The sequence below is a fragment of the Rhinolophus sinicus genome, linkage group LG05 (assembly GCF_036562045.2).
Source record: "Rhinolophus sinicus isolate RSC01 linkage group LG05, ASM3656204v1, whole genome shotgun sequence".
Taxonomy (NCBI): domain Eukaryota; kingdom Metazoa; phylum Chordata; class Mammalia; order Chiroptera; family Rhinolophidae; genus Rhinolophus; species Rhinolophus sinicus.
In genome coordinates, this window is record NC_133755.1 from 76,116,866 (window position 1) to 76,130,056 (window position 13,191).

The 13,191-nt window shown below is 53.0% G+C and overlaps 1 protein-coding gene across 18 annotated transcripts in view; it reads right to left on the minus strand.

Annotated features, from left to right (window-relative positions):
- Window positions 1-1,516: 1,516 nt before the first annotated feature.
- The window catches only part of KANSL3 (KAT8 regulatory NSL complex subunit 3), a 35,855-nt gene continuing 24,180 nt past the window's right edge, over window positions 1,517-13,191 (minus strand). For 3 of the 18 annotated variants that reach the window (XM_074332540.1, XM_074332541.1, XM_074332547.1), the window contains 9 exons: window positions 12,773-12,850; window positions 11,267-11,449; window positions 10,803-10,887; window positions 10,272-10,402; window positions 9,774-9,827; window positions 9,346-9,455; window positions 8,745-8,967; window positions 8,277-8,410; window positions 1,517-3,876 (listed from right to left, as the gene is read on the minus strand). In XM_074332540.1, coding sequence (XP_074188641.1) covers window positions 3,856-3,876; window positions 8,277-8,410; window positions 8,745-8,967; window positions 9,346-9,455; window positions 9,774-9,827; window positions 10,272-10,402; window positions 10,803-10,887; window positions 11,267-11,449; window positions 12,773-12,850 — 1,019 coding nt within the window. In that variant the 3' untranslated portion in view covers window positions 1,517-3,855. Of the gene's footprint in view, window positions 3,877-8,276; window positions 8,411-8,744; window positions 8,968-9,345; window positions 9,456-9,650; window positions 9,828-10,271; window positions 10,403-10,744; window positions 10,888-11,266; window positions 11,450-12,772; window positions 12,851-13,191 lie in introns of those variants that run through there. The other 15 variants (XM_019725894.2, XM_074332548.1, XM_074332543.1 and 12 more) reach the window with 14 other exon arrangements.

Below are 13,191 nucleotides of genomic sequence, written 5' to 3' on the forward strand. Positions count from 1 at the left end.
TATTTTCCGGGTAGGTCTTATTTTCAGGGAAACACGGTACTTATCTGTCGTTTCTAACAGGGATGCTACAGGTCCCGAGTGGGGAGGTAAGGGGATGGTGTGGTTACAAGGGAGAACTCTGGTGATGGGATGGTTCGACATGGCTGTGGCTGCAGGATCAAATGACGTAGAGCTACACTCACTCACTGTACCAATGTCATTTTCTGGTTCTGATCTGGCCCTAGGTCTGTGAGATGCAAGCAGTGGGGGATGCTGGACGAAGGGAACGTCACTGCAAGTTTAAAAAAAACAAACACCTCTAAAGAGCCTAATGGTTTTTTGTTTTTCCATCCCTTCTCCTGTCTTCTTAGAAAGGCAGGACTATGAACCGCACAACTTCCTGCTCTACACACGATCATTAGACTGGGGTGGGAGATGTAAGAGCCAGTCACAAGTGGGACTGAGGCAGTCAGGGTCACTGTGTTCAGAATCTGACCCAACAGACAGAGACTGGCCATCCACGAAGGGCCCCCAAACTGGAAAGTCCTGGGACAACAGGATCCAAACCGGTCCCTGGCAAGTCCGAGTCCGTTGAGGCCCTGAGGCCCTGAGGTCAGTAGCAGAGTGTCAGGCCCCGGTCCGAGAATGCCTACTGAGAGATTTCCTTTAAGAACTGATTTGGGTGGTGAATGGTTTCTGCTGCTTGTAAGCATGGATCCTGGCTAACACATGCTTTAGAAAAGGAGCTAAAAGGTTAACAAAGCTTCTGCATCATAGTTTGCTACGGGCCTGTCCCTATACTCCTCATGTTCAAGACAGCTATCACCTGAACGCTAATCCTACTGACTCCCCGAGTCACTGAGCCGAGTTGGGAGGGAGGAGAAGGCGTCAGTCCACTATGGGCTAACAGTGAGCCCACACATATGGGACACTCCAGTCTACCACCATGACAGCTTGCACCCATGCAGGGTGCCAATGCCAGGTCACGGGCATGGAATTCCAAGGACGGAGGGAAGGTCCTCTTGAACGCAACGTCACAAATAACCTGGAGGTTGGAATTCATTCATTCACCTCTAAATCTTTATCGGCTGGGGTGGAGTGTAGGATATACAGAGGGGCTTCAATCTCTCAGGACCCAGGGCGAGGACCCCACCATACTGACTCGGGCCCAGTCAAGAGCCCCACCATGGCAGCAGCAATCACGCAAGGCCTGGTGGGAAGGAAACTGAAAAGGGTCACATGAGGCCAGGCAACCATGTCCTCCGTCCTGGGCTAACCCTCACTTCTGGGCTCCCATCTCAGAACCCCAGCACAGTGCAGAACAGAACAGACACTGGCACGAGGAAACCTGGGTTCTAGTCCGCACCTGCCGCTTCCTCTCATGTGACTTCTCTGTGCCTCCGTTTCTTCAGCAGTACCTACCTTGTGGCATCAGTGAGACGCCCACAGGCATTCCCACAGCACCTCAGCTTGTATTTTCTGTACCACCTCACCGGGCGATTACCAAATAAACATGGGAAGTCAACTGTAAACGAGCTGGAGCAATGCACAGTTGCTTTTATTAATTGTTTTTGCCAATGTCAGAACAGAAGCATCCCGGCGGCTCGGTCTATAACCCACGCAGCCCATGACTGCTCTAGTGGCGGGAGTGGTGGGGCCAAGGACAGACACGTCTTCCACAGCGGCCTGTTCTCAGAGCATAAGGCCATCTCCCACGGGGCATCAGCAGGCATGCCATCCGGGAATTTAACTAAAGCTTTCTTGATCCTTCTACATTTTTGGCCAGAGGTATCCCTGTCTGAGGTTGTAGACTGCAGGTCTGCTATGTGACAGGTAGAGGAAAGCTTCCTGTTACATTTCAAGCAGGGTGGTTGCAGATGTGAAATCGGGGAATGTGACTAGGGGCTTCAGTGGCCTCCCTTTAGCCTGTCCCTCCAAGATGAAAAGCATCCATGTTCTCACAAGTCCCCTTCTCCAATTCCGGCATTCTGCAGGGTGTACGGCCCAAGCCTAGGGAACTCACCGCGGGAAGCATACGAGGATTTACACGCAGGCGGACAGGGCCAGCATTTCTGGGGCAGTCCCTCCAGCGCTGCCTAACCTGCGCTCCTGAGTGAGGAACACCTGCCTGTTCAGGACCCTCTGCTTGTCCCAAATATTTCCTGAAAGTGTCACATAGTCTCGGTCTACTGTCCTCGGGTCCTGCTGCTGTTATCTTACTGTAAGTTATCAATCCTCTTTCAGAGTTCATAGCTTCCTCAAACTCACTAACTGCCTCCTGAATTTCAGAAAGCAGTTACCTACCAGCTAATTAAGATTACAGCCTAATTCTGTGTGAATCACCAGAGAACCAGCTCTGCAGAAGTCAGGGAGGGAGGGAGGGTAAGGGTTGAAGATGTCGTCTTCCTGGCCACCCCCATCTGTCTTGCCTGAGACTCCCGCACACTGTGCACCCCTCCTGCCTGCCACTCAGACTGGCAGCTGAGGCTCCCGGATTGAATGCAGGTGGCCTGGTGTGGATATTTGGTGCACGAGGGTCAGGACTCTGGACCACAGTTCTGGCCATGGAGTGCTGTGGGCCCTCCCTGCCCATAGATACAGACCAGAGTCCCACTTGGATTGCCTGACTTGTCACTGTGGCTGGAAACATTCTAGAGTATGGAAGGGAGGGGAGCCTACCCTGGATGGTGGGTCCTAAGTCAAATCTACAACTACCTTTGCGCACAAGTGCTGTGAGGTGGAGGAGGGGCTCTGAGCTCTGTCTTCAGCGATCACTTCTCCAGGAACCTCCACCTCCGGCCCAGGCTGGCACCAAGAACCCTGCCCAGTGGCATCCATGCCAATCACTTCCCCACTTCTAAGCGAGCAGACAAAAGTCGCAGGGAACAGAAACAGAAACACTGAAGCATGGCCTCATTGTCTTGACGCCTAAACTTCCTGGGACAGCCCAGACATTAACTTTCACCTCCAAGCACTAGAGACAGATGGGGGGGGGAGGGTTGGGGCTTCTTCCCCGATAACATGGCAAATTCTTCTCCACTCCAGCGGACTCAACAGTTCCTTAGGTACCAGAAACAAAGCCTCAAGCCCAGGTCATTTTCACTGTAGAAGTTCCTGGTACGTCCTTGAGGCCACTTCAGCTGCTGTCCCATCGTTCTTCTTCAGCCTTTCTGGACCCGCAGGCTTTCTGCATGCAGGAGCTGCCCAGAGCATGACGAAAGAGAGAAAGCGGCCAGCTTTCACCTCCTGGCAACTACTGCTCCCCACATGTAGTGGCCAAGGGACTGAGATGATGGCCCAGTTCTCCCAGCCCTCTCGTGGGTCTGCAATGAGGACTTCCGGTCTCAGCAGGCTACTAAGAGGCAGCTGCACGAGGAGCATGCCCATCTGGTGCTGACAGCGGCCGGTGGATGGACAAGCCTGGGCCTCAGACAAGGGCTCTCAGTCCAAGCTCCTGCCGCCCTGGCCACATACACGTCTCCCAACTTGGCACAGAGGCAGCACAGACTTCCAGAAGGGGCTCCTTTCTGAAATGCAGCGAGTGGTCCAACACCGCTACTCAGGGCAGGTGATAACTGGTGCTGGAAGAAGGGCCTCTGGTCTGTGCACGGCCGGGTCTGCCCCAGAGCTGGGGCGTCTGGGAAGCAGACCAACAGAGGCTGTAGGGCAATGCCCCCTTGTGGGCACCATATCACTCAGCCCAACAGTTTCATAAGACCCAGAGGCCCAACCTTGAAAACAGTTGGGGAGGAGGCCAAAACAAGTGGTTAAGAGGTCTTCGGACAAGTGGACAGCTCAGCAGGATAGCACACACGCCCAGGCTCACTGTGCAGCAGCCATCACCACCGGGTAAAGGACAACAGTCGCACGGCGTCTTCAGGGAGCTGGCGGCAGGCGCTGTGGCAGGAGAGGTATGAATAAGGGTCAGAACTCTGCCAGCTTAACACAGCCAGATCCTGAGCCCTCACCCAACTCCTGAGAATTTACGCTGAAGTAATTCTCAAAAGGGCAGAGGCAGGCTGGGGGTGCAAGGACGTGTGTGGTTCGCAGAACATGGACACTGCATCAGACCCCCACCTCCACCACCTTCTAGGCCAGTGACTTACTCTCAGACCACCCTTTTCCTCATCTATAAGATACAGGTGACAGCACCGACTTCCCAGGTGGTTGTGAGGTGACATGAGACAATCTGCATAAAGCCCCTATACAACTATACAAAGGTGAGCTCCTATGATTACGATGAGGCCAGGCAGAGAATGCAGGGCAAACACAGGTGAATGCTAAGGGCGACAGAGCTGAAGGGAAGTTTGCCCTACTTGTTCTGATGTCATCACTTCTCAGATCTGTCCACACTTTCGGGGTAGGTGTGGCGGAGGATGCCATGAATGGCTGAGCCCTGCAGCTCAGGAGATAGACACAACATAGAGAGGGTGGGCTTTTCCCCACCAACGTTCCCCCATCTCTCTGGATCTCACCTTTGGAAAACGCCTCAGGTCTCAGAATGCAGTAAAGAGGGGAAGGCAGAGGGCATAGCAGAGGTGGGCTGAGGAGGGCCTGACAGTCAGAACTGGAAAGGACATGCGTCCCAGATGCCCATGACATGCTGTGCACAGATACTCTCTCTGTCCTGGGAGGAATATACCTGACAATGAGCCTGTTTCCCAGGAGCGGCTGCAAGGCCGCATGGCCAGAGAGGACAAAGACCTGGGGACCACAGGCAAGGGTCCGTTCTCAGGACCCTGACGCAAGCACGGCAGTCTCCTGCCCCCTTCCTCTTTACTGCAGCGTCTTAGTTGTAAGGAGCCCAACAGTCCAGCTCCATGAAGGAAACACACAGTAAGTACCCCTCGGTGCAGAAACGAGACAGAAGACTAAGTGCCTCAGACAAGTCTAGTCGGTGTTTATGATCTTTTTCTTTTTAAATTCATTCCATCCATAAATATTGCAGTACATAATAAAAATAGATTACTTTTTCAAATTTAAACACCATTATCACACATAAAAAGGCTAACAATTCCTTAATATTAACAATTATGTGGTCTGTTCAAATTTCCAATTGTCTCATAAATGTCATAAATGGGTGGTTTGTTTTTCACCCTTTAGAAACTCACCTTCCAAAGCCTGAGTAGATTCTAAGAGCCCTTACTAATTCCACCACAATAATCACCACCTCACTAGACTAGATGAGAAAACCAAAGTCCAGAGACGTTGGGTGATTTGCCCAGGATCAGACAGTTTGTTGAAGATAGAGGTCCTGCCCATAGCCCAGTGCTTTTCTGGGTATCACAGTCTGGCAGCCTACACACACAGGAAACTGTCAGAAGCGTTCGAATTGGCAAGTCTTAATCCAGTAATACCTCCTTTGCTTGTAAGAAAAGAATCACCACTAGAACCCTAATCTTAGTGAGCATACACCCATTTTTACTGAGGGAAAAACAGCTCTCACGTTCATACCATCAGGGAGCATCACACCTTCACCTACTGTGTGCCTCCCTTTAGCCCCGAACCAGGGTTCTCAGTGACCTCTGCTCCGAACACGGAATAGCCCCCAGCCGCAGTGAGCGGCAGGCCCACCTAACAGAGGGTGTCCCCTGGTGAGGATCCGGTCCCCCTCGTCATCAACATGCCATTGGCAAAGGTCAGGGCTGCCTGGAAATAGGCCCCAATGCTTGGAAGTCGTTTCCCTCAAACCATCAAGGAACTGATCATTTCCGGGCCATGTAAATATCTTAGCATGTGAGAAGAAAACAGAACATTTTGCATTTCATCCTGTAAGGACAGACACACACCTGACCAACTGGACAAGGAAAGCTGCAGGGGCAGATGGGAAGAAAACTACAGGCCAATCTCACTATTAACACAGAGGCCAACACCCTAAGTACAATAAAAGCAATCAGAAGAGGAGATGTGCTTTTCCTCTGAAAGCTTGGTTTCTTTCTTTCTTTTTTGCTTTGTTCTCCTGTGATAGGGCCTTGTTTCCTTTGTATGCACAATAAAAACCAATGTGGGCATGTGCAAAAAAGAACAGGACATATGGGATCTCGAATTTAGACAGTCCGATACTAGGAAATCCATTCAAATAATTCATCATTTTAACTGACTACAAGGAAATATCTATGCTCACTCATCTCCTTTGATTCCAAAAGGGCAATGGACAAAATTCAAACCTTACTATTTATTAAGGAAAGGAAAAGAATTAGCAAACTAGAAACATAACGCTACTTCCTTCACTTGAGGACCTGCATTATCAAACAGGAACACCAAGCCAGGGTAGGGACAGACAGGTCAGGGCTACAGAGGCGGCCCACGTGTGCACAGGAAGCCAGGGTGTGAGAGCAGAGATGTCAGATGAATGAACTCAGCAACCTTAGATCCTTACCTCACTCAGCATATAAAAATAAATTCCAAGTGGACTGAAAAACTAAAGGTAAACAAACAAAAGCATTATAAGAAAACAGCGAGTTTCAATATGGGATGGTGAGCAAGTTCTGAAGCTGGATGGTGGGGCGGTGACAGTTTCACAACAACGTAAATGTACTTAATAACACTGAACTGCAAGCCTAAAAAAGTCTAAAATGGTCAATTGTACGTATGTATATTATACCACAATTTAAAAAAAAAACATAAAAAAAGAAAATGCAAAAAGATTTAAAGACACAAAACCTTGGAACCATAAAGGAAAAGATTTAAAGATTTTACTGTATAAAAATTTTTAATGTCCATATGATAAAAGATCCAGAAACAAAAGTTAGAAGACAAGCACTTAATACTTCAATAGAAGAAAAAAGAAAAAAAAGATAAGCAATTGACTGGAAGAAAGTATATACAACTTTTACAACAGATAAAGGAGTGCTCCCTTCGGCAGCACATATGCAACAGATAAAGGAGTAACATCTGAATATATAAAGTTGCTACAAAATTAACAGACAGAATATGACAGGCAAGTCATAAAAGACACAACAGCCTCATAAGTTATCAGGAAAATGCACACTGAAACAATTTCCCTTTGGACCCATGAAGTTAATGAGATTAAGAATACTGATTTCCACAACTGACAAAGGTATAGGAAAACAGGTATTCACGTCACTGTGGTTTGAACTGTACACCAGCAAATCCTTCTAAAGGCCCTCCACTTACTGGTCTCCAGCCTGCAGAAATCTCCCGGAGGCACCCAAATCATGACGGGGGTGTTCACTGGACCAATATTTACAATATCAAAAAACAAAACACAACCCAACTCTATCTAACAGGAGGTGGTGACCTGCTTCTGTACCACTCCCCCCAGACAGGCAGCCACGTGTAAGACACAGACAGGTCGCTATGTAACAAACAGGGAAACATGTCACAATGTTCTATAAACAAAGGCTACACAAGTCCATATCCTGTGATCCCATTTTTGTCAAAAAAGAAAATATTTTTTATAGAAAGAGCAATCTAGAAAGATGCATATCAAGCTCCTAACAGTGGATGCCATCTCTGAGAATGGTATCATGGGAAATTCTCACTTTCTAAGTTGTATTATTTCTGTAATGTTTAAATTATTGAAAATAAGCATAATCACCTTCATAATTAAGCAAATGATGACTAAAATAAAGAAACGAGACGGGGGAGGGTGGCTATGATACCAACGCAGGCTGGGAAGCAACCTCATGCAGAAGAGTCTCTGGGCCAGGTGGGAACTGCCCCTGCCAATGGTCCCCAGTCCCCAGCTCCCACAGGTGGGTGTGGCGATACCGGGACCAGGGCCAGCCTTCAGCCACAGCAGGTGGCACAGCACCCTGCCCACACAGGAGGCCTTGGCTGAGACAGTGGGTGCTGTCTCAGACTGGACGCAAACCACTGTTTTAACCTCTGGACTCTGGGTGGCTCTTGACCACCGCGCCAGATCAGGAATGCTTCACGTGCAAAGACTGTAGTGGGCATCAGATCAGCTGAGGGACTGATGGCATAGGAGCTAGGAAAACCCACGTGTCCTGAAAGGACGGCAGTGGGTGCCAAGGCCTGAAAGGGCACGGTGCTGGGGAGCCTCTGCCCCGACCTCTGCACAGTGAGGCTGAGAGGAGGAGAATGGGATAGACAGGGAGAGGAAACAAAAACACCGAGCTGCAGGCACTGCGACACCCTGAACACTACACACTGAATCCTCACAACAACGCAGGCAGTGGGCAGGAAAGGAGGCTCCGGGGTCCCAAGGCGACGAACCCCAAGTCTGGACCTGAACCTGGTCTGCCTGCAGGCCCAGGGCATGGAAGCTCCCCACGCTGTAGCCTGCATCTTCCGTCGTCCTGGCAACTCACCTGCGAGCTAGAGGGCAGGGCTTGGGACGTGGGCTCTTCGCACAAGCCTGCGCCTGTGCCCATGGGGCTCAGCGTGGTGATTCGGCTTGGCTGCCCACGGAGGGTCAGCGTAATGGTGGTGGGGACCTTCAAACCTGAGAGAGAGAGAGAGGGAGGGAGGGAGGTATTTTGTCACCTCCCCACCCTCCTTTCCTGGGGACCTTCTGCCCCACATAACACACCCCTTAGCCTCCCACCTTGGCCTCCTCCCCGGCTGGGTCACCTACACTCTCTCAGTCGGTCTGAAAGGCAACAGGAAACTGCCTGCGTTCTCTCAACCTCCCTGGGGATGGGCCCTCACAGCCGACTCCCTGAGGGTCCATGCCAGGACACTGGGGGTGGGCTCAACAGCACACCTTGCCCACGTGAGACGGGAAGGTCCTGGGGGGCACACCCTGGGAGTCCTCACGGTTCTCAGGACAGACTCACCTGATGCTTGGTTAGAGATCTGGGCCAGGCCCGGGAGGCTGCCTGCGAGCTTGGCGAGGCCCCCATTGGTCAGCAGCTGGTGGATGGCTGTGGGCTTCCCACCAGGACCGGCACCCAAGGAGGACAGAGTGGTGGCCACAGGGATGGTGCGGACAAGGGTGCTGGTGCCTGTGGTGATGGCACCCAGGCTCTGCATGGGGGTGGGCAACTTCACACTGGTGGCCTAGGGGACACAAGCCCAGGTGATGAGCAGTTGCCGCCCACCAGCCACATGGCGAGCGAAGGGCCCACAGCACACAACGGAATCTCTTCCAGGTATTTCCCACATACTATCTCATTAATCCTCAAAACTACTCTGTGACAAACAATTATCCTCATTCTACAGACAAGGAGACAAAGATGCAGAGAGATCAAGAAACTGGCCCACTGCCACACTGTAAGTGACAGAGCCTTAACCTTTGATAGCTCCCAGCTGGGAAGTCAGAGGCCGTCTGTCTGTCCTTGACCCAGGCTGCAGACAGACCCAGGCTTCCTGCCCAAACCTACCAAGCGAGGGCCTCCCCCTGCCACTCCTGCCCGCCCGCTGAAGGCCGGTGTGCACCTGTGGGGCTGGCCCCGGGGAGGGGTTTGCTGGGAGGCCGGACGTCTTGCTGCTGATATCCTGCAAGCTGAAGCTGAGCCCCTGGAGGAGGCTGCTGGCTGACGCGGCCCCTGGAGAGTATGACAGACATGAGCACAGCGCAAGCACCTTTCCTGATGGCAGCGATGCCAAACACCGTGCCCTTTCCCTTGGACACGCCGGCAAGGGCTCCCCGGCATGCAGGCTGGGTGCCCGAGGAGAGCTCTGTGGCAACACAGCCTTCGGTCCCTCGCACACCCCAGCCTGCTCCAAAGCATCGGCCCTACCTTCTGGACAGTTTTAGGGAAACCGAAGAGCTCCTGAATCCCACTTTTCAGAGCTTGAAATTCCCTCGCTTCTTTCCAGGGAAGAGGAAAGACTTTTGAAGGCAAAAGAATTCCAGTACCTGCCTTCCACTTCACCTTGCACACAGTCCAGGGGCCTCACAGCAGAGGGAGGTCCTCCTGTAGGAGGAGGATGGCTACAGTGCCTTGGCCCGCTGGGCACAGGCTGCCAGCCTTCCAGTGTCGGGTGGGGGTTAAGGGGAGGGCACACGTGATGGCAGAAATGTCTCAAGTGCTAAGGCCCACTCTCGCATGTCTCCAGCTTTATTCAATCAGACGTGTTGAAAATACCAAAAGGAAACATAGCACATGCATCTCCCACCGGCTCTCTCCTCCTTACAGTCTGGGACACACTGGCTGCAGACTGGGGTATTCACGCACTGTGCGCAGTAAGCACAAGAATCACACCCCCCCCACCCACCTGCCCCAAGTGAATTCCAGCCTCACAGCCCGAGACCCTGAGGAGCGTCCTCCAGACTCCACTCCAGTGATGCCTTCCCAGGACCACCCTCTAGGAGCAGCCCAGACTCTGCCAGGAGGCAGGGATGCTGGGCCCCCAGGTACCTGGAAGGGAGCTGCCAGGAGAGGTGGCCACCAGGCGGTTCTGGAGTGTGTGCAAGCCACTGGGCGCAGCGCTGCTGGGGACCACAGAGGGGACGGGGCCGGCGGAGACACCCCCTTCAGAAGCACTGGGCCTGCACACAAAGACAGGACCTCATTACCCAGAGGTCAGGGGCGCAGGCCCTGGCAACACAGGGGTCCAGGGTGGGGCCTAGCAAGGCTTCAGCAATGGACACACCAGAATCTTTGGTTTGCTCAGCCGAGCTCCGGAACCCAGCCTCTAGTCCTTCTAGAGCCAGGCCTACAGTAGAGGTTGCAGGACTTAACGCAAGAGCTATGGGACACTCTGCAAAGTCTAAGGACAAATGAACTCTGAGTTGACCCAAAAGAAAGACACAGCTCCCACTTCGAAAGAAGTCACATTCCCCAAACTGACAGAATCCAGAATCCACCATCTTCCCAGGCGCTAAGTGTACCAGAAGCAGCATGACGAGAAGGAAGGGGCAAAGCTGGACAGACCAACGGCAGACGCACTTGCTTGTGGTGAGAAGCCCCGTGAGCTCCTTCGCCCCTGCTGACGCCTGCCCCAGTGTCATGGTGACGGGCCTCCCTCCCGCGGCTGCAAAACAAAACCCCAAAGCTACTGGTCAGTGCTGCTCAGCCAACTTTTCTCAGGCTCCACAGCTGGGCGAATGCAAGATACTGTGGAGAAAGACTGGAAAGAGCAGGGATGGGTGGAGTTGTTTTCCTTCTATTTTCTAAACTTTCTAGAATATTTTGTTATCTTTAATAGAAACCAAAACAAAACCCCAAAACGTACGGTGCTGTGAATGCCCCCGTGCTTCCTCTGGTCCTCGTCCTGCCTCCCCATCCCTGTCCCCACGGCCACTCGAGCCCTCACTCCAGGCACGTCTCGCCCTGAAGCAGCTTCGAGGGCAGCGCTATGCGCCCTGGGAATAGCTCAAGCAACGTTTCCTAGAAAGGCCGGGGAAACTCACCTTCTGGGGCTCCCCCTTGGGAAGGTCCTCCTGCCGGGTCCCCCTGGGCAACAAGGGCCACCTTGATCTTGGGCCGCTTGGGGGCCTTACTGCCCGGGAGAGGACTGGGGGGCTGCTGCCGCTTCAGCTGGGCCCGGAGGTCCTCTTTCTCTGATTCCTCCACGTGTTCTGCTGAAACGGGAACTAAGACATGGAGCTGTGCTGAGGTCCTCCCTGACCCAAAAAGGCCGCCAGACACCGACAGCCAGGACCCGCATGGGCACAGCTGTGTGTGGGGACACACAGGAGTAGCAGCCATGCCCGGAGTCACACTCCCAACATGAGGGCCACTGCCTCGGTCCCACCTTGCCCCTCTCAGGGAATGGCACACCAGCCCCACCCCTCACCCTGTCCTGGGGTTGGAAGGAAGGGGCTGAGTCGTGGGAACAAAAAGAAAGGAAAAGATACCCGGCCCTGCCTAGCAGCGGCCAACCCAAACACAGGCTCATGCAGCAGATCGGAACAGCACTTCCCGTGCTCACAGAATGAGCTCATTGCCTGCTGTAAGCCCTCCCCCACCCCACACAGCTGGAGGGCGGAAGGTTCCAGGGAGAAGCAACGGGGAAGCAGGCCGCCCACTCCTCTCACACACCCTTCTTACACGGGGACCTTCATGGGGCGGAGGCAGCGAGAAGGGCTGCCACAGGAATTTCAGGCAGGCTTTGAGGAGCTCCTAGGTAAGGAAGCATCTCAGCCAAGACCCCTGTGCAGCTCCTGCTCAAAAGTAACAGGGCAACAGTGGCCCATGTCACCACCTGGTCCCAGGTCACTTGTGCTAGTAGAGAAAAAGGCCACCTGCTCACACAATGGGCTTCTCCCTCCCCTGAGTCAGACCCATCCTGCGCGAGGCCAGGCCTCCTGGACTCAGGTCACCCTTCAGCTTCCTCGTAGAGCCCCTCCTCTTTAAACCTAGAAGGCCCCCGAACCCCTGCCCAGTCCCCCTTCTCAGCACAAGCAATCAGGGGTGGGGGCAGCAGTCACATAAGGGAGGGGGCTGGCACGGGCCCCAGGGAGCTACCCCAGACCACAGCAGGGCATAACCAGCAAGCAGGCTCGCTTAGGGGGAAAGGCATTGGCTAAAATCAGGGATGAAGGAGGTAACAAGAGGGAAAGGAGTTAAGTTTTATGCTGGTAAGTGGCTGGTGTGCTTGCAGCGGTCAGGATGGAGGGAGGGGACCAGAGGCAGGGAGAGAAACACAAAAGGGAACCCAGGCTCACAGGCAGCGGCCACAGGCCCACATGGGAGAAGCAGAGCCAAGAACCACAGGCAGAGACAAAAAGAGAAACACCATGGGAGACAAACAGAAACAACGGAGAAAAAGCAAAGGCTGGAGTGACCAAAAGGAGTCAGAAAAACCCAGAAGACAGAAAAAGGCAGAGAGAAAAGGACAGAGGGACACTAGCAGGGACAAGCGAGAGGCCAGGTAGGGGAGAGGCAGAGGGAGGAGGTGAGAGAGCAATACTCACCGAAGAGACAGGAGGAGGTGCCAGGAGGAAGAGCTTTCCTCACCAGCACATTTTGTTTCAGAAAAGCAGCAAACTGTGCTGGAATGAATCAGAAAGAATTACAGAATCACAGCCAGCCAGGGAAAGGAGAAAATGAGAAGGAGTAAGAAAAAGATAGGAAAAAGTTCTAGAAAATGGTCCACAGGGGCTTTTCCTGGAACTACTGCATGGGTCTGCAGCTCCATGGAGTCAACTACAAGGTGACAATACTAGACGCGCCTGCCTGGTGAGGCCCTCACCACAGAGGTCCACGGAGCCACAGGTAGGTGTCAGGAGAGGGTGTGGCACAGAGTGCGGGCTCCACAAACATCGCTCACATCAGCACCTTGGCCTACGAGCTTGGCCAAAGCCAGGAGCTATGGCTGCTGCTCTCCTCATGA